This window comes from Anabas testudineus, chromosome 18 (genome assembly GCF_900324465.2).
Source record: "Anabas testudineus chromosome 18, fAnaTes1.2, whole genome shotgun sequence".
In the NCBI taxonomy this organism is placed as follows: Eukaryota; Metazoa; Chordata; class Actinopteri; order Anabantiformes; family Anabantidae; genus Anabas; species Anabas testudineus.
In genome coordinates this window covers 20145463-20169185 of record NC_046627.1, presented here as the reverse complement: position 1 = coordinate 20169185, position 23723 = coordinate 20145463, and the positions used below count along the sequence as shown (strand labels likewise).

General features: G+C 40.5%; 4 protein-coding genes and 1 non-coding gene across 10 annotated transcripts in view; 3 read left to right on the top strand and 2 right to left on the bottom strand.

The window, feature by feature from the left end:
* Nucleotides 1–6200: 6200 nt before the first annotated feature.
* Nucleotides 6201–10154, bottom strand: b4gat1 (beta-1,4-glucuronyltransferase 1). The gene is made up of 2 exons (XM_026352357.1): nucleotides 8757–10154; nucleotides 6201–8448 (listed from the first exon to the last, which is right to left on the bottom strand). The coding sequence occupies exons 1-2, from the start codon at nucleotides 9858–9860 to the stop codon at nucleotides 8257–8259; spliced, it is 1296 nt and encodes a 431-aa protein (XP_026208142.1). The 5' UTR covers nucleotides 9861–10154; the 3' UTR covers nucleotides 6201–8256.
* A 230-nt stretch (nucleotides 10155–10384) lies between these two features.
* On the top strand, nucleotides 10385–10466 carry trnas-gcu. The gene has a single exon. It is a non-coding gene; the product is annotated as a tRNA-Ser (tRNA).
* Nucleotides 10467–10890: 424 nt separating this feature from the next.
* pfdn2 (prefoldin subunit 2) lies at nucleotides 10891–13741 on the bottom strand. Its single transcript, XM_026352350.1, has 4 exons — nucleotides 13611–13741; nucleotides 12559–12647; nucleotides 12281–12404; nucleotides 10891–12124 (listed from the first exon to the last, which is right to left on the bottom strand). Exons 1-4 carry the CDS (start codon nucleotides 13689–13691, stop codon nucleotides 11933–11935), a joined length of 486 nt encoding a protein of 161 aa, XP_026208135.1. The 5' UTR covers nucleotides 13692–13741; the 3' UTR covers nucleotides 10891–11932.
* A 419-nt stretch (nucleotides 13742–14160) lies between these two features.
* nit1 (nitrilase 1) lies at nucleotides 14161–16756 on the top strand. The gene is made up of 6 exons (XM_026352491.1): nucleotides 14161–14334; nucleotides 14752–14985; nucleotides 15225–15328; nucleotides 15416–15552; nucleotides 15715–15840; nucleotides 15947–16756. The coding sequence occupies exons 1-6, from the start codon at nucleotides 14246–14248 to the stop codon at nucleotides 16211–16213; spliced, it is 957 nt and encodes a 318-aa protein (XP_026208276.1). The 5' UTR covers nucleotides 14161–14245; the 3' UTR covers nucleotides 16214–16756.
* An 822-nt stretch (nucleotides 16757–17578) lies between these two features.
* Nucleotides 17579–23723, top strand: part of clcn3 (chloride channel 3) — a 31738-nt gene continuing 25593 nt past the window's right edge. For 2 of the 6 annotated variants that reach the window (XM_026353199.1, XM_026353200.1), the window contains exon 1: nucleotides 17579–19035. The gene's annotated coding sequence lies outside the window, so the exon portion shown is untranslated. The remainder of the gene's footprint in view (nucleotides 19036–23723) is intronic. The other 4 variants (XR_003298507.1, XM_026353196.1, XM_026353198.1 and 1 more) reach the window with 3 other exon arrangements.

Below are 23723 nucleotides of genomic sequence, written 5' to 3'. Positions count from 1 at the left end.
CCGTTAGAACTGGATGAATGGTAAGATGGCGATGGGACGAACAGACGATGAATGTGTTTGTGAAAGGATGGAGGGACTGTCCACGCTTTAGTGGTAAAATGTGTGAACTCCAGGCCGCTTGAATCATGCATCTTCCTCTTGTCATGCTCAGTGGGAACACAGGTATTGTGGTACAGGTATTGGTCATGACAGAAACAAGGTGTGGATACAGATCCCTGGGTTTGAACCTCGCCAGCAAGAATATTCGGGTAGAGTTTTCTGATGTTACATAAAGTTTTGTCCCTCATATAGTCCAAACCCCTAAAGGATATCTAGAGACACACACTTGCTTGTAAACATATAAATGTTTGTGTGTCTTTTGCTTTGAAATCCCTTAAATTGTGGACTTGGCGCACTGGATTCATGTGCAACTAACTAAGGATGATGCTAACCATGAAGCGTGCTGTCTGTCCCATTGAGTCTATCAGCTCTTGCAGAAACATATTCTGTGTCCAGTATATAAAACTGTGGCCTATTTGATTGTACTCGTTCAATCACCGTACTTAATTTAAGAATAGACTGGAGCATATGTTAAAGCTGTTTGCAACTACTACAAACGAACGCACACTCAAGCACACACACACACACACACACACTCATCGGCTGGATCCGTACGTGGTGGAACCCCACTTGGCATAATTAATTAGTGGATTAAACAAAAGGCTCCTGCTTAAAAATGACCTGTTGATTTTGCCAACAAGGCAAAGCGGGGGGCATGCATCTGTGTGTGTGGAATGGGGGTATTACCATGCTGTATAAGTCCACACCAACACAATTAACAAGCAGTTGGGAGGAGAAGTATTTAGTATTATCTGCTTATCACAGCCAACCCCTATTCTAAGGAAAATGGGTTAAAAAACACACAATGACACACACTCACACACACACACACACACACACACATACATATACACTAATTCCCTCCAGGCAAATGTGTAAGGGCTAATTACAAGCTCATTTGCAACTCAATAGCAGTATCCTCTCAGACAGGTCTATCCCCTTGCGTCATCCCCTCCCCTCACCCCCAGCATACTGTGTATTAGCGTCACCTCTCAGCCCACACCAGGGACACTCACTAACGACAAAAATGACTTCTCCAGCCGTCGCTGTAGGGTGAGAAGGCCGGAGAGAGAGGGAGATCTCTTGATTCAATAGACACAGGTGATATAAACAGATACAGGTGTAGCTTCTAATTAAAAGTCTACAAGTTAAATTAACACCTATAGCTACATGTTGATAGAAATATTGAAATATTTCACACATTAGACCAAAGATCTAACACACATTCTCACCTATGTGAAGCTCCTGCTTAAGAAAACTGATTTCAGTAACTTTTCAGTTACTGGTGCATAAAGTATCAGTAAAATGCATCAAGATTTGCCAGAACTCAGTATGTGTTTATGTATAATATATAGGATATATGAAAATACTATCATATATTCATATATACATTCATCAATATTTATTGTTCTTGCTTTTAAAAGAAAAACAACTTTGACTCTGATTCTTTAAGTATTTTTTGTCAGTCGACTAATTGATTCACTGCACATCAGTGTAATGTCACTTTAACCTCACAGTTGTACTGTGCCTCAAATTTGCAAATGATGCAAATCTAATGTTGTACTCAAACAGAGCGTGTCACTGCAGCCAAAATAACATTAACTGCTAAGGTTATTGTCACATAAAGTGTCATTCCTTCTTGGGGACTAAAAGTTCTCTCCCTCTATAACCATGCAACCCCAACACACTTTCCATCTGAGATTAAAAAAAAAAGATAAATAAAAAAGGTGACATCTAATTTCTACGTTAAGATAATTTTTTAATTTGTGGCTTGTGGCTAAATGCACAATAGCATGTCAAGGGGAAAATCCCCCCTGTGTGAATTAATAAGTGAGTCAGAGCAACACACGCTTCTTTACACTTCAAGGTGTGAAGTGGAAAGCTGTCTGGAGATTATTTGCGTAATGAGATGTTGTTTCCAGGTATTGTTTACCAGTGGATTGGGGATAAACCCCAGACAGAGTATCGTGTTCTCTGTTTGAGGGGTCAGCTTAGCGCAAGCTCACGGTTAGCTGGCAAACTCTAATTTAAGCTTTTAAAAAATAGCTCTGACGAATCAGTGCCTGCACTGGATTATTTGTTTTTTCCTGTTTGCTGACAGTGGTCACGAAGCTTTGAATACTGAGAGCTGACTGTCTGGGAAACACAGCAGGTGGATGAACGGTTAAAACACGGCACATTTCAATTAAACTCTGATTTTAAAAAACAAATAGTGCAGTGAAATGTTTTAGTAATTTCACTGGTTTAATAATTATGCCTGGGTGACTTTAAAATGTCATTCTTAAAATGTGAACAAATAAAGACATAAGTATGCATAAATAAATATCAGAAGATTAGAAGACATTTTGCATTTGTTTTGCAAATATGAAAAAACAAAGGCAGTAAAATTTATTAACACTGTTCTTTTGCTTTGCTGTGTTGAAAAAAGTTCACAAGCTGCTGCCTGAGATGAGACAGCTTTTGACTTGAATATTAGAACACATCATTTTCTTATCAAAACCTCCATCATCACATGTCACAGGTGTCACTGGAGTTGTTTAGCAATCCTGAGGGATTGAAGGTGGGACTTACTCTTACCTAATACTATAATGCTCATTAAGTCCTGCTTTGGTGACTTACCTCCTCCTGATCCTCTCTGATCGACCCGGCCCAGCCCAGCCCATCCTCGCCCTCTGTGCTGCTGATGCTGTCGGAAAGACCGCTCAGCTGTCGAGCTGGAGGAAGCCTTGGAACGATTCTTGTCTTCATCACCACAGATCTAAATGTATTTCTCTGGGACATATCACAGTTATGAACACTGTGCACAAAGTGGGGTGATTATTTACATGAGCATGCAAGTTCATTTAGACTGGGGAGACTCTGTCTCACAATTCTCTTCTCTCTTTTCTGACACAATTTTTACTCTGAACTTGCACTTGTCTGCTCATGTACACGAATGCATTTTGAAAAAACTATGACTGAGACAAGTAACACACTGATTTACTCAACAGTGGATTGTGATTTTCGATTCATCAGGGAAAACAAAAGATTAAAATGTCAATGAATTTGTTTTCAGAAAGTCTAAACGGTGCTCATGGGCCCCAATTATTGCTTAAAAAATGTATGTATATAGTCAGCAGGTCAAATGAAATGCAACGTGTGCATTGATCTGATGTCCAGTATGTATGTTAGAGCTGTAAGGCTGTGGCCAAGTGTGGGACAGAGCAGAAAGTTTTCAGACAACATGGTGCATTCAGGGGCCACAATATGGTGTGAAATCAAACTTTCAACACAAATGATAAACTAATGTGAATGTATGTCTTAGCATCATATGCGTGTTGACTAAGTCTGCCCCCACTGGTGCTAAACCTGTAAATTGTCCCAGTGTGATAAGCAGGATGCAGACTTCATACAAACTTTACACAGAAAAAAGAAAATGAACAGTGAAAACAGATGCAGTCACCCTCACTACTGGCTTATATTGATTTTGTTTAAAGTCATCTTGTGAGATCATCACAGAGAATAAAGAAAACCGTGGCAGCACTGAGGCATAATAATATCACCCACATCCTTCAAGTAATCTTCAGTTTGTGTTGTGCAAACATGGGGACAATTGTATCATAGCTTCCGTCATCTGTCCGTGAATGATTGTGATAAATGAGCCTTGTATTAGTGCATCGATCGCAGCAGAATTAACTCCCCGTGTGTGTGTACATCTATTGCGTTTGTTGCCGCTGGGTTTATGTGACAGCAGGGATGGGAGGCTCCGAGTCGTTATGTTGGTGAGAAGGATTACCTATATCTGTTAGGCCTCCTTTTCTTTCCCCCTGGCGGTGTCACGTCTCATTACTTCTGTCCTCCAGTCTGGCTTTAGCAGGATACATTTAAAATGTGGGCAGCCCGGGCGTCCAGGAACACCAGATTTAGAGTCAGAGTGATATGCGTGTCCTCTGCCTGAGAGGCTTTCTGCAGTAAGCAGACAGGTAAACTTCATTGATGACAGCTAAGCCTTCACCTGTTTAAGTGAAACAGATGATCAGGGAGAGACCAAACTAAAGGCAGACGAGAGAGAGAGACAAAACATGGAAGATGATGTAGACCTACTCAAATTAAAGCTGTGATATTTAGTTATGTGGAGCTGCCTGAATAGTAATAATAATAGCAAACCAGAGTCAGAGTCAGTGTTTTGTGGAGCATGCTCAGAAACCGCATGCCTCCTCCTCACGAACCCCACGAACACCTGGAGCCGACCTGTCCCCCCTTGAATGCAGCTTTCAGTTTTTAAAAACAAAAGACGCAAACACAAAAATCCATAACTGAAAACGACTCCTACGGTCTCCTCGAGCGTTTGGCCTAATCACTCGCAAATCCTTCCTTCCAGTCAAGTGGCTCATTAGAAGAAGTCGCTGGTGTTAAGCTGAGCGTTGGAAACATGCTCTGCGGTCCTTTTCTTTTCAGGGCGCTGTTAAACATGCTACACTGAACAAACCACCAGTTCATCTGAACCCACAGTTCATGTTGGGAATTCCTTTATTGCTTTGGATCACCGACTACTCCATGTGTCACCCATCCACTGACCCATGCAGACGAGCCTGCATGTCTACAGGGCCTGTTTGTTGACCCTTGCTCCCGGTGCCCTCACCAGACCCCCCCCCCCCCACACACACACACACACCCCCCTTCCCTCCTCTACCCCCCACCGAAGCCATAGATCTTTCCTGGCCTTAGCAGGGCAGCTAATCTAGATGGCGGGAGGCCTCCCTCCTGCTAGCACACACAAGAGAGGGCAGCGCTAATTGCTCATGTCGTAAAGCTCTCTGACCCAGATAAGCCCTCACTCCCCAAAGCTGTCGAGATAAACCCCACTTTACCTCACCAAACCTGCCTCTCCTGATCCACGCACACCACCCCCCTCCCAACATTTCTGCATCTTCTGCCACATTATTAACACCCAGAGCCGGGGAGAAGACAATGAACTCTGCCAGTAGACCGAAACTTTGTAGAATAGCACGTTTTTGTCAGATGCTCCACTTATTTTAGAAGTTGTGTGCTGCAGGAAAATAACTTTAAGTATAAAGACGGTTAAAAGTAGCTGAAGAGAGAGGAGCAAAAGCTTGAATAGAACAATCTTCCTCCCAGTAGGTTTAAGGTCTTTGTAGAAGAAGACAATGATCTATCTGGAAAGTGCCAAACATTTCCTAACGTCAGGACGCCCTGTTCTAAGCCTATCTAAGGCCAAAGCACAAAGTTGCGTGCTACTAGCTCTCGTGTGCCTGCCCGGCTCACTATTGAGCCCGATAATACAGGCTTAGCCACAAAATGCCACAGTGCCTCGGACAGTTGTCAAGTGGCGAATGTCACACGTGCTCTACTTTCCTGACAGATGGCCGGCTCACCGAGCGGCACTCTGACAACGTTAAAGCTGCACACAGACGACACATATTCATTTGATGGATCTAATGTTCGTTGTTATCTTTCTAAAACTTGACTGTTGTGAAACACAGATAATGACACACACTGCCCCTCAGGAATATTTGGGTTACTCTGGTGGTACAGACGTGAATTGCTGAACAGGAGCCTTTAATAGGGCGCCTGGCTGACTCACTTCACCTAGTGTTGGTGCAGGAATGACTCTAAACCTGCATCTTAAGCCATGTTACACCACAGGTTCAAGTAAACTGTGTCAAATGCCCAGTGAATGATACTCGTACTGGTAACTTGTTGTTCTCACTGTGAACGACTCACGCCTTGAAGTAGACACGCTACTAACTTGATGTCATAGAGAGTTTCAGCCAAAACGATGGAAATTTGTAATATTATGCTTTTTAAGAAGTTAAGAAGTGTTTGTGGCTTTAAGTGATATTTCTAGATTGTCGACATTACAAATCCCTCTGGTGAAGTTCATTAATTGGCTTTGAGCTCAAATAGTTTTCTGAATACTGCAAATGATGCTCTGTAGTAGGAAGGACTACTTAATAATGATGAAATGTACAATGAGTGACACTAACAGGCCAAAAAAAGTAATCGAGTTGGTTTAATAGAAATCCCAACGTTACAAATCAATATTATATAATATATAATTTTGTGAACACAAACAAAAAAATTAAATACATTAAAAAAAAGCATTTTCAAGTAAGGAAAAGACATTAAAAAGTAAAGCACCACACCACATCAGTACACGAGGTGATCTGCTGACTCCAAAAGCAGCAAATAAAAGGATTTTACAGTGGTACGAAATAAATGTTCCATAAAAAACACGACACCGTTTTGTGCTACAATGGTTCTGCTTGAGGTGAATAAAAAGTTATTTAACCAATTCCAGTTGAAGGAAAAGACGCTCACAATAAATATCATCAACACTACAAGTGAGAGAATAAAATTATTTAAAACAACATTTAAAAAAAAACAGTTATATGAGAATTTAACAATTCAAAGTAACGAAACAACATCTTCGAATATGTTGTTTATCTGCACGTTCACTCCGTTACAGCAGACAAGAGTGGTAGTGACGTCTTCACCCTGTGTGTACCAGTGGGTAACGGGATCAACGGGCTCCATGTTCACTAGTGGTGTTGAGATTAGCATTTCCACTGAAATCCTTTTGACAACACAGCTGCTTTGTTTGTGGTTTACATTTTAAGATGCACTATTTTTATCTGTCTAACCCACTAATCATGTTACGATCCCACTTCTGGCTCACGAGCCGCATCATTTATTCCACTTCCACTCCACCAGTGTCGCATCCACCGTTATAATACAGTAGTTTTGCACAGTGTTGCCAAAAAAATAGTGTTTTACAAAGTTTCTACACAAGTTGTGTGTAGAGTGATTTGTAGTCCTTGCAGATTAGGGCAAAATCAAGCACTCACAGGGCACTGAGAACTGAGAACTTGTGAAATGTGCCGACAGCTGTGGCACAGAGTAAATTCACATCACTCCGAGCACCAAACAACGCTGCTATTGTGTAATCCCTGTGTTCCCCTGTAATGTTGCAAACACTCACTTCAGCCTAAACTTCAGCGGGACGGGTCCCAAAAGTCCCAGACCACATTGAAAAACCTGTGATGTTTTAACTAAACCTGGAAATAATCACAATGCTTAAGGAAACTTTGGAAACATAAGAAGAAACTGTTCTGTTCTGGACTATTTTGAAGCAAATTGTTTTGCACTGCTGGGAGCTGGAGGCACAGCCATATTTATAACAGGTCAACGCTGGCTGTGAAATGATTCACCTGAACAAGCCCCAGATGATTAAATGTGAACGTGAGCTTTAATGAATAAAAACTTTTTGCACCAAGGGGTTAACATCAACGGCACAAATGAACTTTCATCTGACCGAGAAATAGTTCACGATCTTAAACAGTATTGTCTTCTATTGTCTTAAACTTTCAGATCATTTCCACCTTTAAAAACAACGTGGTCTTAGGGATTTGGACCCAACTATGGAGTTGATCCATTAACACTTTAGTGCCTGTTGCCATCTGGTGGCCACAGCACAACACTGACTGAATTCCCTTTAAACAGAAAATAAGGGATTTGTGAAACGCTGGGTCAGGTTACACTTTTAACAAGACTCTTTCTTCATTTTAGTATTAAAAACACATTCTAACAGAATTTCTGACTCCAAAAACAAATTATTAAAGGTGACTATGGTTAAACTGTCAGGAAAATGCACTCTTTGATCAGTGAATCAGTGAAATTATACTGTTTCTATAAATATGTAGACACTTCCTGTCTTGCAATTTTTGTTTTTGAAGCACAAAGTGTTTTAAAACAGAACATGTACGTTGATTCGTGCCATCTAGATTTTAGATTCTAGATTTTGTATTTGATTCGAAAGACTCGAGAGTTGCCGGCCAGCTTTCCACTGATCATTTTGTCTTTTCAGTCCCCACTAGCAGAATGCTCTCACATCCCCAGAGACATTTCCCTGCTGCTCATTTTTTGGGAGATCTGAAATAAACCCAACAGTTGGGTTAGCTCAAACTCCTACTGTGCCACCGTCACAAGAAATCATACGAAAAGTAGGACGTTTTGGGCAGAGACAGCCTGACTGGGAGCTAAACCAGATTCTGGTTGAAATAAGAAAAACATACATCTGTAATTTTATCAGAACACTGATGTCACGAGAGAGGGAGAGAGAGCGATACTGGCAGGATACAGAGCCCTCGTCTTCTTTCAGCATCGTCGAGTGGAGGATGGGTATTTGGTTTTCAGGCCCTCTTTGAAGCTGCGAAACAGAACCCGGTTGCGTTTGTTCTCCTCATCTTTCCTGGCATGGAACTCCCCCTGGATTTTGAAGCCCCGGTGCACCACAAAGGCTGAGCTCAGCACAGAGAACTTGTATCCAGCCACATGGAGCTCGCAGGCCTGGAGGAAGATCGAAAGACAGGATGACGAGGAAAAGGTGGAAGTGGGGAGCGATGGGAGCGTGAATGGAGAGGAGGTGAGAGGGAGAGGTGGGAAGAGGGTGAGGAGAGGAGATGCAAGAGGTTAAGCTCAAGCAGCAGCAGCCAAAATATCTGGGCAACCGTTCAATAATATAAAGATATCTTAATACAAGCACTGATTACTAGCTGTCTCCAGAGACTTCTACCACATCTCGAGGTCTTTAACAGTGGCAACAATAGTAAATGTGCTTTGAGTTCAACTTTTTTAAGTATTCACATCGTACTGACCTGGCTGATGCGATTGAAGCCGTATTGCTTGAAGTTCTCATCATACAGGGGCACGGTGCGGGGCCCAATGTAAAAAGGCTCCCAAGGGTCCACCCAGGTGAGGGTGTAGGCAACTTCCAGGGTGCTGGTCCCTCTAACGTGGCTGTTAACCCACTGTGAGTAATTTGTGGGGGCCTGACAGCGAGGACACAGCTCTTCATAAAACGGCCGGACCTCGCCAACCTGGTAGAGCTGAACCAGCTCAGCTTTGGTGGCGGGCATCTTCCTGGCGTGACGGATCTCAAAAGCAGGCAACACAAATACCTCATCGCTTGCCGGCTCCCCCTTCATGATCATGGCTCGAAACTGCTGGTGCAGGTCAGCACTTGGCATCATGTCAATGTCGATGACAAGGATGTAGGAGGACTCTGTGCCACCCCGGGCAACATTACGAAGAAGGTTGTTGGGGTAGGAGATGTTCCCACTGATGGCATAGTTCTTGTATTTATCCCTGTGGGTCTCCAGTCTGGTGAACACAGAGGCACAGTCCTCAAGCCCTAGAAAATGTTCTCGGTCCTGCTCAGGGAAACTGGCCATCTCTCCTGAGAGGCAGACCAGGTGGAAGTCCACCAAGGCTTGGATTTGAGGGCAGAAGAAGCTGAGTGCGTAGACCAGAGCTGTGGCAAACTTGACATCCTGCCCATGTGCGAATATGGCCACAGACAACGGGTTTTGCCACCTTTCCAGAAGAGATTCAAGGTGGTGCAGGTTGTTGATCGTTGTGTGTGTGGCTAGTGCCAGGACATTGGAGCCGGGGTCGGATCCCGGTCTCTGATTTGTAGTGAAATCACTTTTGATCAGGTTCTTGTACACCCGGTACTGCCCACTGCTGTCGAAGATCCCACCAGTAGACAGCGAGTATCTCAGACGCTCTTTCCGCATGTTTTTCTCGGGCTGCACATTTTTCTTGGCTGCAGAGCCTCCAAATAGTTCCGAGTACCGGTACCGCTGCTGCTTACCGTGAAACTTGGACAGGAAGGACAGGTATATGAGCTGCAGGAGCGCCACGATCAGCAGGGCACTCAGCACCACTTTGAAGACGGAGCATTTCTTGGAGAGATGCATTCCAGATCATCTGCAAACCCAGACTACTGTACACAAAGCAGGTCCAGACACCGGAGCAGGCTGCTGGTCCTTTCAGTGCTATTTCGGTCCCAGCTAACGCTACCTACATCGCCACCATCATGCTAACACTACAGAGTCTTAAACTGGAAATGCAATGAATACTTAACTGCATATTTTGCTGGTTAGTGGCACAGCTGCCCCAGATTCTTAAACGGCTGTCGACAAAACGAATAAAACAACGAAAACGATCCACTTTCTGTGATCTCCATCAAAACACAGCACAGTTACCACGTTCTGCGCAGCTGCGACCGCGGCGCATGTCGATGTGTAATAACCGTAATGCTTCGAGTGACCGCGCAGCTAAATGCTAGCTGTTAGCCGAGGAGGTCGATAGCGTCACGGTGGATAAAGCACGGCTGCACTAGTTCGTCAGTACATGTTAGAAATTAATCAAACCTACAATGGCACAATATGTGTTATATATTGATATAAAAACATGTTAGCCTTCGCACGGTAGTTCATAGGACGAGGTGGCCGAGTGGTTAAGGCGATGGACTGCTAATCCATTGTGCTCTGCACGCGTGGGTTCGAATCCCATCCTCGTCGCAAATCACATTTTCATTTTTCACAACTTCTTCATCCATTTGCACACGTATCATATCCCAACGCCAACAATCCACCTCTAGACAGATAATACGATACGATGTGTTTTTAGAGTTTCTTTGTTTAACTTTAATTTAAATCCGGATACACATAGAAATAACGTGCTTTGCTTTATACTGTATATTTACTGCACTTGTCAATGGAAAGGGGAGCTATAACCCTTAATATACTGAGGAAAGTATTTTATGTAGTTATCTTTTATAAATTAATAATTAAACATTAAATCAAGAGTGTTTGTAGTCAACATGTTGCCAAGGTTAGATTTTTATCTAAAAAAGCTTCCTAAAAAATTAGGTTTTAAATTGTAAAATAGAAGGTATATCTGTAAGAATGTCGTATCAAGAATTTAAGACACCACACAACAAAGCACAATTGTCACATTCTTTTATTCATGACCATTAACAAAAACATTGTTTTCCCTACAACTACATAAACAGTGTGGACAGTGCACATCAGGTCCTAAGAGGCATTTATTTCCGTTTAGGCCTCATTTTCTTATTTTAACCATACCAAGCTGAAGTGTGGGCTACAGCTCAAAAAGAAGATGACATGTTCTACTGTGTTTTTAGTGATGGGGCTTAATTGTTAACACATGGTGGGGGGAAGTCACCTCTGGTCACAGTGAGCAGTTCAGAAACTACTCACACAGGGAGAGAAGCAACTGACCTCACATCAGCATTATGACTTTCTGTGCATGGCTTCAATATGAAAAGAAATGTGACCAAAATGTTTTACAGAGGGAGACTGAGTAAAGCAAACAGATTCATTATGATGTATAGTGACACATTTACAGTATAATCACTTGTTCGTGCTTAACACATGTTGTCAAAATGCATTCCAGGACCTCTTGGCAACTGTAACTTCTACTTTAGGGGCCTTACTTTTCCACATTTTCAAGTTGTTAGTCCAAAGTTTTAAGGTAACAAAACACAAAACTGTGTTTACTTAAAGATCATGTAATATTTATATGATACATGTGTGCATCCATGTGTATTATATGTTATCAGTGCTTAAAATGTATTTTTGACAACTAAATCTTACATGGGACAAAAAAAATTGTTGTGCCAGAGCCAAATAATAATTACTGTCTAAAGTCTAAAGTTTAAAATGATTATTCAAAGGCTTGAACTTAATTGTTGAACAATATTTCAGCAATGGAAAAAAGTCATTCACTGAAAGGCAAATGTAAGACAATCTTAATTATTTTTTCACAGACTAGCATTCACATGTGATCAGAGCACTGTTTATGTCGGGTATGTCTGTAAATTGCTTCAATAACAAATGCATTATGTTTAGCATAATGTTTTCCTGTAAAGAGTTCAGTTTTGAACCTAGATTTTGTGACTCCAACTATTTTTTCAGTACTGCAGAAGTTGTAAGGCCCTAATGTCGGTATCTGTCATTACAAACTATGACACTAAAACACCAGTGGCGCTTTTAGATCCGCCACCTTCGCTATCCCTGGAGGACGTCGCTTGTTGGCCTTGTGTCTCTTTTTCACCCTCTCCCACCAAGCGGATGTTGTAACGTTCCCGGTACTCTGTGAGTTCCCTTCCTTTCGTCTGCATCTGTGTGTTGATGGACTCAACTATTTTAGAGATCTGTGAGGAGAAAACGGAAAGAAAGTAAGAGCAATGGTAGAGGGACCATTTTCTGATTGATTGTAAGTTTTATACTTTGTGTTAACACAACTCATTAAAAGACATTGAAATTTAACATTTTAATACATTTGTCTTTTTTTTTTTCTTATTCATCACCTGTTCTTTGTTGTTTTCCAAAGCTGGTAGCACTTCTTTTACCGTCCTCTCCACCAACACACCTCCGACTAGACGAAAGCATTTCCTCGAAGGATCAACTTCCTTTAGGGTGTCAATTACTAAGCTGAATGGAAGAACAATGATATAAAAATTAACAACTATTCAAATCAACATACTGTAAAGATCCACTCAGCTGCTGTTGTTTGGTGTGAAACCTGTAACAGTCTGTAAATCAAGTAGATCAGATCACTATAAAGGTGGAAACTTGTGCTGCCAACCTGTGCTCATTGATTTCCATCTCTAACTCTGCAGCCTTGGAAGCCATACTGCGCTGTTCCTGACGCATCCTCTGAAATGTTGCCACAACCTGTGACACAAAAACACACAGTCATCATCAGTACCAACACTCACATTTTTATGACACGCTCTTTAGTTTTAATCAGTGCTCTAGTCTAATAATTGCAGCATTTACCATTAGTTGCATCCATAGTGTGCTGTCTGATTTAGCTGTATAGGATAAGATTCTGCACTGACTCATTGTTAAGAAAATAAAAAGGTGCATTTCCACTAATTCTAAGATACTTGGAAATGGGTATTTCCATTCTGGTGTAAATAGTATGTCAAATCCACTCTACTATCACATAAAACACATAAAAATGATAAAAAACTAATTATTTTCTCTGATATATGCCACTATAAATGGAAGGTTTGGATTACTAACAGTTGCTCAAGGAAAATGTGTCTGAAAAGTGTCAGTTTGGGGTGTAGGAAACTGTGATAATTCATTATTAAATGTTTTTTTCTTATTTGAAAATTATCTGCTAACTGTACTGTCCCACTGACTGGAGAGTTAACGGAAAATAGCTGTACTGTTTAAAAAGTTGACATCTGAATGCTATATGTAAGTATTACATAGCGTTATTTCAAGTTTTCTTTGTTAAAGTATCAGACTACTTTCTGAGTCAGTAGAATAACACTGAGTGGTGTTCAGTGTTAAAAATAGCTTCTACCACTACTGTTGGGCAAGACCCATCCCATTAGAGGCGTGTGCCAATTTAAATATAAATTAAACGAGACTGTGTGAGAAGCATAAACACAGACACACTGTTTACACATGCAGACAGTTTTCACGTTGTTACTCCGGTGAACTCTGCTGTGTGGGTTTGTGGTGAGAAAGCAGAATAATAGCCGGATGGTAGCGGTGGAGAAGCTAATGCTAACTTTGACTAGCTGGGAGCCTGATAAGTGGCTTTAGCTTCACCTGACACGGACGGACAACAGCGACATTAACTGTACAGACTAAATCAGGCCGAGGTAGAGGTGAGGATACCTGTTCGGCTGAAGGGCCGGACTGTTTTCCTCCGGCACTGTTGCTGGACTTGCTACCCGTGCTGCTACTGTTGGCTGCCATCTTGTAAGGGTGTTGCTGAGAAGGACCCCGGGCAGGATGTGCAGAGCTGCCTCGTGTGATTGCCTGTACGGAAATGCAAACGACAGCTCTTGCATATTTGCAGGGTAGCATAGTTTCAGACAAACAAGACAAACGATGTATTTTATTTATCTTTTTAATAAAGTTCACTAAAACAAACAATAGCCCTTACAGTTACTAGTATTTTCATGGGAAAACAAAGTCTAAAAGGAGGAAATTTCAAGATTTGTTCAAGTATTTCAAGATTACTAAAATGTAAATTAATATGTACGTATTTCTTGTATTTTACATAGCTGTAAAATAATTAACAGCTGTCGTTCATTTTCATCCTCATTGCTCTTTACTGTAAAGTAAATAGATTCTCCATCAGGTGGAGGTAATGTGCCTTAATGTTGGTTTCTAGACATCGACAACAACAGAGAAGAAGACTAAAGCTGTGATCTTCCTGTTGTAAAGGACTGAATTAAACAGTAAACCTACTGTTAATAGAAAACTACCAGAGACCAAACAGGCACCGTGTCACACTGTCTGGTCCAATGTTCAACATCGGGCGCTGTTTTGGATCATCTGCAAAGTATTTAGCGTCTCTCCCAGTTTGGAGACAAGCGATCAAGCTGCAAAACAGGTGAGTTTATTCTCACAAGTAAACATGTGTTGACAGGTAACAGTTAGGAATGAAAACTTGTATTGTTTTGGATAAATTCCTAAGTTGTAAAATGCTGCCTGGCTTGTGGGTGTATTTTAAGTGTGTTTTGCAGATAATAATATCAGGATTCAGGAGGCTTTTTTGCAATCTGCACATTAACAAAGTACTTGTGCACTGAAACTCTTAATTAATGTTAAAACAATTGAAAATAATTCCATATCCCTCTAATAATGTATGTTCACCATGATTATAATTTGTGATCTATGTTCCACATTGTATTCAATGAAGCAAATAGTAAATATTCAGCAAACAGAAATACTAAAGCAGTTAATAATCAGCTATCAATAATCAATAAACATCTAATAGGCACCTGATACCAATCTCTCCTCTGTGCAGGATGTCCACTGTGCCTCACCCAGTGGCTGCAGTGTGTCAAGTGACGGCCACTCCAGACAAAGAGGCCAACTTCTCTGCCTGCAAACAGCTGGTGGAGGATGCCAAAGAGCGAGGGGCCTGCATGGTGTTTCTGCCTGAAGGGTTTGACTACATCGGATCCAGTCGAGAGGAGACCCTCTCACTGTCTGAGAGTCTAGCAGGAGACACAGTCTCACGATACACTCAACTAGCAAGGTAGAGAAATAGTTTTGTTTTCATTGCTTGAAAACATTTTGAAATTTTATAAACTTTGTTTGCCCTATAATATCTGCATTGAGTCAGTGTATTGCAAACCATATCAGATTTTCTGAAACTCCATCCATCAGCAGGTACACACAATTACAGAATGACTTTTTCTGTAATTGTCACATGTGCTTTGTGAGGAAAAATGCAGCCACCATCTCTGCTGCTATTTTAAACTTTCATTCTCCTAGGAAGCTGGAGGTGTGGCTGTCTCTCGGAGGATTTCATGAAAGAGGTCATGACTGGGAGACAGACAGGCGAATCTATAACAGTCACATCATAATTAATGATAAAGGTACTGTTTGTTCGTAACAATATCTCTCTGCTTTCTCTCCACACTCCACTGCCTCTCTAAATGCCTCACAGTCCATGTTTCCTACAGGCGACATCGTGTCAGTCTACAGGAAGTCCCATTTATTTGATGTGGAACTGCCAGAAAGAGGTGTATCCCTCAAAGAAAGTGCCTTCACCATTCCTGGTCCCTCTCTTGTGACTCCGGTCCAAACTCCCATCGGAAAGGTGTCATTTCAGAAAATAATATTATTATTATTATTCTTATTAATTATACTGAGTTTAACCTCTGCGGCTGGTACTGTCACAGAAAACTGAAGTTGTTGTTGTTATTAAAATCTATTTATGTTTTGTATCTTTGTATTAACTATTTTTCTATTGTTGTCATAGGTGGGTTTGGGCATCTGCTACGATCTAAGATTCCCTGAGTTATCAGTGGCTCTGCAAAGGCATGGGGCAGAGATCCTGACATACCCATCAGCCTTCACTGTAGCAACAGGAGCTGCTCACTGGGAGGTGGATGAGCCATAAAAAAACAACTGTTCATTTGATTACTCAGTTGTAACTAAATATAAAATCAAAAAATCCAAAGAGAATGACCTTTAAATGCTTTTATTTGCAGGTGTTACTTCGTGCACGGGCAGTCGAGACCCAATGCTTTGTCCTGGCAGCAGCACAGGTCGGTCGGCACCATGAGAAGCGCTCGTCATACGGCCACGCCCTGGTGGTGGACCCGTGGGGCGTTGTGCTGGGTGACTGCGGAGGAGAGAAGCCAGGCATGGTGCTAGTGGAGGTCGACCTGGAGAAAGTTAGTAGCACCAGGAAAAACATGCCGGTGCAACAGCACCGGAGAGACACTGGCTTCTACCACAGTCTGGAGGAAACATGAGCCAGTTCAAAATCTGAGTCACAAAGGCTGGTAGGAAAATAGACTGAATACAGGCAACAAAGTGAACATGATGCTGTCTGTCAGTAATCGGTTACAGAGGAGACAAGTTAATTAAAAGCTTTAAATTAAGTACAGATTTTCCTGAAGTTTGATTTAAATCAAGCCCATACTTCAGAAACTGGTTTTCTCTTTCAGGTTTCTGTCATGCAGCATCATGAACACATCCAGTCTGTGTGATTAATGAGACATAAAAACAACTTTCACCTTGTTTTTATTATAAACAGAAACTGAGATGGTGGAAACATCAGATTATCTATCTAATGAAGCTTTAAATTAATAAACATGAGGGAAGTTTAAATGTGGAAAAGTTTAAGATAAGAGCTAAAAGAGTTTATCATCTGCTGCACTGGGTAGTTTTACTTCCAGTTACAAAAGGTAACTCAACTTTCAGCCACTTGTTTTTGTAATGGCAGTATGCATACTGATCAATAGATGGTACTGTTGGGTAGCAAGTTCTGGAGAAAATGGATCAACACACACACACATATATATATATATATATATATATATATATATATATATATATATATATATATATATATATATATATATAATTACTTGCGGATAAACTGAATTTTATGCTATATCATAATAAATCTAAAAAGCATCACTTTGTCTTCTTTGCAAGTTGGCACTACTATAAACCACAGCAAAGCATAAAACACATTTTTTTGATTACTGAAATGTAATACGTTTAATTTTATGTCCACTGATTAATCTATGGCTCAAGTACTACATGGGAGACTAAAGTACTGAAGCACAGATTTAGGGTTAGTAACTGAGTTACTCTACTAGTAATTACTACTATTACTAACTCTACCTAAGTTGAAACTATTTGCAACATGAGTGTAGAAAGTCTAGTGCAGATGTATTTGATATTTGCATCATAACATTTCTGCGGAAATCTAAAATGTTCAGGCTAATACAAGCCCTGCAGTTGAAACCTTAATTACAAAAGTAATTTGCAATAAAATAAGTTATACCAAAAATAATAACAACAAAAACATACTGTATCATGCAGAATGAGATACATTTTAATAAGGATTTTAATTATTGATGCATTAATGGATAGATTGACAGTCGCATACAGTAGGTCTTAAAAAACACCTAATCACCTTGCTTTTTATAAAATATTATCAGCTAGTTGATGACTGGTATTATTATGGATTAAACCACTTGTCATATATTTTGCATTCAACATTATTTAACCCTAATGCAAATGAGCTGAAAATGTACAATGAACAAACTGAATAACAAAAGTTTGCGATGGAGATTAATCATTTTATTATTATTATTATTATTATTATTAATAGCGGTTAACTAACTAACTAAAAAGTCTGCGATATTTTTCACCATTGAAAGTTTGTAGTTTACAGCACAAATATTTCTGCTTTTAAAGTATTTCACTTCACTAATGTATTTGGTTGCATTTTTATACCATTTGCTTCACTAACTGTATAGTACTTTTCTGAATTTAATTTTGCTGTTATTTATGAATTCTGCAGAAATGTTCAATAGTGTTTAAAACAGCCTACATTGGTTTCTTGCACTTTTGTAATTAAAATACATTTTAGATCATGTGCTTCAACTTGAGTAAATATTCTGGAAAAAGGTGGTAGTTTTACATACTAGTGGAGTACTTCTTTAGGCAACATTAGTTCTTACTCGTTTCCACCTCTGGCAGCGAGCGTATGTATAATTCATCTGGTGCTGTATTCACCAACACTCTTAGAAAGCTCTCAGAGAGCTTCCACCTTAGCCTAAAGGTCCTAACCTAAGGACATGTGGTTGACCCCGATCCTAGGGACGGCATTGTCTTAAAAGCTGTGAGTGGTTCATCAAAAAAAATATTGTCGTGACCTAAGTTAAATGGCTGCTTGGACTGTTAATCTGTTGGTTCATGTTGGTCACTTAGTGTGGAGACTGTGTTGATGTTGACTGTGGTGCCAGTAGGTGTGATTACGATTTAGTTTAGTTAGTCACAATGATGAAGGTTCCTGTAGTTTAGTGGCCCCCAGGCAGAGTTCATGTTATTATAATTTAATTTAATATAAATTATGTGATTACATGTATGGTCTTCTTTCTGACTCACTTCCATGTTCACTTATCACAATATAGAAGAAATATATAAATGTGCTATAAATGACAAGGAGCATGTAGAGAATATATTATGAGCTGATACAGATTACACATCGCCACATCAATTATATCAGGAGCGTAAGTCGTACTGTATGGTCTGTATGTCCAGTGTAAATAAATGAAATACATGTATGTCACTATATGAAGCTATGGAAGTTGTCTGATCACTGCTGATACTGTGGTATTGTGTTGGGTGATGTGAGCTGACCTCTAACATTACATCCCTTCATGATCTACACTGTTACAGAACATTTCTCTGTCCTTCCACCAATTTGTTGTCTGCATAAGAAACTCCTGAACCTCTGTAAAGATGCTTTACAGAGGTTTATCTTTAGTAGGATCCAGTCTTAACTTTAAGTGGACAGAAGACGTCCTAGATCTGCTGCTGTCCTTTCAGCCTTGTGGTTTCCTCCTCGCCGCCTGTTTTACTACCACACACTGCGGGAGGTGGGAGACAGGAAGTGAACGTCACTGACACGGGAATGGGACTGAGAAAAAAAAGAAAACAGCATCATGATGATGAGGAGAGTGTCAAATCCATCCGTGTAGGAAAATAAATCCTCGTCTCAGCTCAGGAAGAGGATGAAATGTTGTGTCCGAGCTGCATCTGAGCCATTAGGAAGGTAGGTGACTGTGTTTTTAAATCGCCCGTCATGACCGTGAGTTAGCTTAATGTGTGCTGGGGGGGGGGGGAGAAATAAACAGACCTGGCTGTTTCCCCATCCTTACATCCACCCATCATGTCATCCATCCACCCCCTCTTCTGTCGCTGTCAGGTTAAGTGAACTCACAGGTTGTTTTCACGTCCCCACAGCTCCCCGAACAGGTGCCACACTAGCTTAGCGTTAGCCTCCTAGCTAACCTGGCGGCTAGCTCGGCGTCGGCGCAGCTCAGTGTGTGCGAGTGAAAGTGGAAATTCACCGCTAGCTTGTGAGCACAATTGAGTGTCTTTTTTGGGGAAATAACTCTGCGATTTGAGGACTCAGGCCTTCAGTTGCTACCAAGACGATATGAAGCATCACGACCCGTTAGCTGAAGGCGAACGGTTCCCTTTATATTAACGTTACCATGTATTTAGCACGTAGATGATGCAGAGGGAGCGAGGAGGAGTGTGGAGCCACTAGAAAGGACTGTCTGTCTGTGGGCTGTGATTGTCATGCAGGCTGTGTCAGGGTTGTTTTTCCACCAGCAGCATTGACAATCAAACAATCTTGTGCCTGTGCAGGTTGTCTTCTTGTCCAAGACATTCAAACATGCACCTAAAAGTTTAGATTTAGAAAGTAGAGAGTGCAAAGTCGAGTCACATGTTAATTTCTACTGGAGATTTTGTGCTCTAAGATGAAAAGCAGCATATTTACTGTGAGGAAGCTGGAACCAGTTGATCTTTGCTATTTTGCCCAAGAAAGAAATGAATCAATTATCGAATGAGTTGCTGAATAATCTTCTGTTCATGTGTGACTAAGCCTCAACTGGTTTCAGCTTCATAAAAGTCAACATTTTCTGGTTTTTATAGTCCTCTAAGAATATACTTTGTATTCTGAACATTTTCTTGTACTAATTAGAAACTTTAAATGTCAGCCCAGGCTGTTATAAACTATGGATGTGGTATGTGTATTTTAAATGAGTAAAATAGTCATTAAAAGTTTGTTTAGGGACAAGTATATTGCTAGATCCAAACACCACAACATTTAAAGGCTGCGCTCATTTGCATTCACTGTCCTTGGAGTCTGCTAAATATTTGCAGATGAATCATTAATGGAAACAGTTTGTTGAAGTAACAGTATATTTCTGAGAGTCTGTTCTGGCTGAGGTCTGATAAGAACTCATGAAAATGACGGTTGGCTCTTATCGTGTAGTCCGTAGACGTTGGCTACAGAGGTATTATCTAACTTTTCCACGTCTAAACACATTTAATAATTGTGTTGACTGTTGTGCTGCAGTAAATATTTACATAATTTATGAATATATTGAAGACATTTGCGATCCATCAGATCACATGTTTTTTTCTGTAAAATATTAATAAGATGCAAAAAATGCTCACAGAACTTTCTCAGAGCCAAGCTTACATCCTCAGATTGATGATTTTATGCAAGCAACAGACCAAAACAGAAGAAAACTTATATACAGTGACTCATATTGAGTTAGAACGAGCGAATTGAGCAGGCTTTCTTTATAAATTACTTTTATAATTAATTACTTTTTATATTTGAGTCTCTAGATAGTGCTTACACACGCACTGCCTTCTGAACGGACTCTATAGGGGAAAAATAGAAATAGATATTTATAACAGAGCAGGTGTAATTATGGCACCAATTATCCTATATAGGTGCTTAAAAATAATGATTTTGTTTAATTTTGTCTTGTCCTAGTCAGGACTGTGGTTAGAGTTTATGTGAAACATATATTACATGGTATCATTTTACATGTTAGAGGGGTTGCTGTTGTGATGTTTAAAATGGTTAAAAGTTAATGTTAAATGTATCTTGTTTTCAACCTTTGCAGGTATTTAATTGGACCTTAATGATAAATGAATAACGAGCTGTTTTACTCTCTCCATGCACTGTTACAGGCAGGTCAAACCAAAGTCACTGCACTCTCCTTATGTGATTTGGCTCAGCTGTTGGTTTAATCAGTGCTCCTGATTGTGTTATGTCTTTCTGAAGTGTTTGCTTCCGTTCCTGCATTAGTTTGATTCAGACAGTCACATCTCATTTGTGTGTTTTACTCCCCCGCCTCATGTCAGTCTCTAAGATCACAAACGGTTTTCTTGCTTTAATTTTCATTTGGAAGTAGAAGGTTTGAATTTACAGTCCTGGAAAGATACTGAATGTTTTTGTATCCTGCTAAATCATTGTTTGGCTTTCACTTCCTGATGCCTCATCAACGTCAGCCTGGACTTAACTTCTCTAGAATGAGATTTCGAGACTTGCTCTTAATGATCTTCAAATAATCAGCAGCATGTAATTACAGCACATCTAGATACTTTAATTACCCGTAATGATACATATTCATTATTTCACAAAGAGTTTTTATGTTTTCACTTGTCTGGTAAATTTGGATTGCAATCCTTTCCTATTCAAGGATGTATACCCTGTCTCCTGAGTGAAATAATATTCTCAGACTGGTGTGTACTGGATGAAATTGGTAGCTGACAAAGCCTCACTGAAAGCTGCACAAACACACTGAAGTGTTTCTTTCACCTTCCCTTTAGTCCAGCTAGAACATGCATTATTCATTTTTTAAGAATTAAATTTTAAGCTAGAATTTCTTCTCTCTTTAGCCAGGCTTCCTTTGCAGCAGTATCTGTCTTTGAGACAGTGGCACATTTATTGCCTGAGTTAGTAAAAGTGCATTTAAGGTCTCCAGCCTACACAGACGTGAACAGTATGGTTTGTTCACCTCCAGCTGCAGCTAATAATAATTTTACTAGTGATTAACCTTCTATCGTGTAGTCAGTAGTGTATCATATATTAGCTAGTAGAAGGAAGAAAGGACGTGGTGAACTGACCACAGGGTTATGGGTGCCCAAAGCTCACTGATGAAGAGCTAAGAGTAGAGCTATTATAGCACTAATTGGTGATCTGCATGATCTACATGTGTTGGAACCATACAATCATACAATCTATGGTTGGAACACACAGCACCATTGGATCCAATCCACGAGGGCCTTACCTTTCAACATACTGGACCTACAGGATATGCTGCTGTTGTTGCCAGATACCAGAGATCTTGTGGAGTGGATGAAACAACAGATCACAGCTGTTTTACTGGTGTTACGGGTGATATTGTAGTTGTAATTTGTTGGTTAGTAAATATACCAAGTTACTTTAATTAGTGAATGGTATTTGTTGTCATTTTATGACACGAAGAAGAAGAAGAAGAAGAAAATGAATCAGTTAGTTAAAGATCTGACAATTGTGAAGATTGTATGAACTGTATATGTTGATTTTTCTTTTTTAAACATGACTACACCGTGTTGGCCATTAGTCAGTGATACAGTCGGAGCACTTGGCGTCTGATTGGCTCCATGTTGTTGAACGGTTGTTAATTGCGAGCAGTGAAAGCTCCCTGTTGTGTTTCAGCTGCTGTGCAGTGGATGTTTTTTCAGTCCATATATCGACTGCCCGCTGCCTTTGAAAGATGTGTGTCACCTTCTTGGCCCTGTTTATGGAGGAGGTGCGAACCCATCGGTTGGAGAGGGGGCCCGAATGCTGAGTCACGTCCTAGCAACGGTCTCCTGGGTAACACCTCCATAGTGACCAGCTGGAGGACGATAAGGCTCCTCACTGATCAACGAGTTTCCTAACATCAGTGACCCTGTAACGTTTTGTTCTCTCTTATTCTGCGGTTATCATCATGACATGTGCTTATCCTGGTCCTTACACTGCAAAATAAAATTGGACTCGGAGTCCCCTTGGCATAATTGCTGTTGCAAAGAGTGAGGGGAAACATAAACGAGTACTCTGCAGACTGTCATAATTACAGTGATCAAATGTCACTAGCACAAAGAAAAAAAGAGGAAAAGTGTCAAATCTAATTAAAGCATTTATTTGTTTGATAGCAGCTCTTTCTGTCTGAAAAGAAAATTACACAGATCTAACATGCATTTATATTCTTACTCTAATTGATCCTGCATGAGTCAGCACCAAATCTCAGAAGCACCACAAAAACTTACTTTGAATCTTAAAGAAGGTTTTGCGTGATGACTGAAAGTCAAATCATGATGACTCGCATGTAACTGGAGGTCAAATCACATTTCTACTTCACCTACATTCTCTTTGCCTCAACAATGCCTCTGTAAGGAAACTGAATTCAATTTCCTGGTTCCTCACTGATTTGATATAACTCAAATAGAAGTCCTACCTCGTGGTGAATCAGCGCAAGGCAAAGTTTATCTTTCTATGTTGCCTCTCATTATAGACTAATCTGAGACCACTGAAAACCCCTAATGCCCACAGGAACTTTGTTCCGGTGAGGATCTGTGGTCTTCAGTTTCAGTGCTGGTGTTTGCAGAGTACTTTTGTCCTTGACCAGCCCTGCGGTTTCACTGTCATAACAAAGTGTCACAGTGTGTTTGGTAGAGTTGAGTGACTTCTATTGATAATGTGTGAATGACTTGTGCTGTAAACACAAAGAAATCAGATCAGCCATTTGCATTTAAAGCAGCACTGATGATTCTCTCTCTGTTCCTCTGCCTGCTACCTGCTCTCTGCTCTGTATCACGGTCTCGGAGAGAAGAGGCTGCAGCAGAAACACTATCTGTATTTAAACTGTACTAAATCATTTTCTCTCACGTGTGTGTGTGACATGC

Excerpts from the sequence above, each read along its gene's own strand:
- b4gat1 (XM_026352357.1), bottom strand. The coding sequence starts at position 9,860 with ATGCATCTCTCCAAGAAATGCTCCGTCTTCAAAGTGGTGCTGAGTGCC. Across the intron at positions 8,449-8,756 it reads GCTTCAATCGCATCAGCCAG|GCCTGCGAGCTCCATGTGGC; the intron begins GTCAGTACGATG and ends ATCTTCCTCCAG.
- nit1 (XM_026352491.1), top strand. The coding sequence starts at position 14,246 with ATGTTCAACATCGGGCGCTGTTTTGGATCATCTGCAAAGTATTTAGCG. Across the intron at positions 15,553-15,714 it reads TCCAAACTCCCATCGGAAAG|GTGGGTTTGGGCATCTGCTA; the intron begins GTGTCATTTCAG and ends TTGTTGTCATAG. Across the intron at positions 15,841-15,946 it reads CAGGAGCTGCTCACTGGGAG|GTGTTACTTCGTGCACGGGC; the intron begins GTGGATGAGCCA and ends TTTTATTTGCAG.
- pfdn2 (XM_026352350.1), bottom strand. The coding sequence starts at position 13,691 with ATGGCAGCCAACAGTAGCAGCACGGGTAGCAAGTCCAGCAACAGTGCC. Across the intron at positions 12,648-13,610 it reads CCGGCCCTTCAGCCGAACAG|GTTGTGGCAACATTTCAGAG; the intron begins GTATCCTCACCT and ends TTTGTGTCACAG. Across the intron at positions 12,125-12,280 it reads TGGAAAACAACAAAGAACAG|ATCTCTAAAATAGTTGAGTC; the intron begins GTGATGAATAAG and ends TTCTCCTCACAG.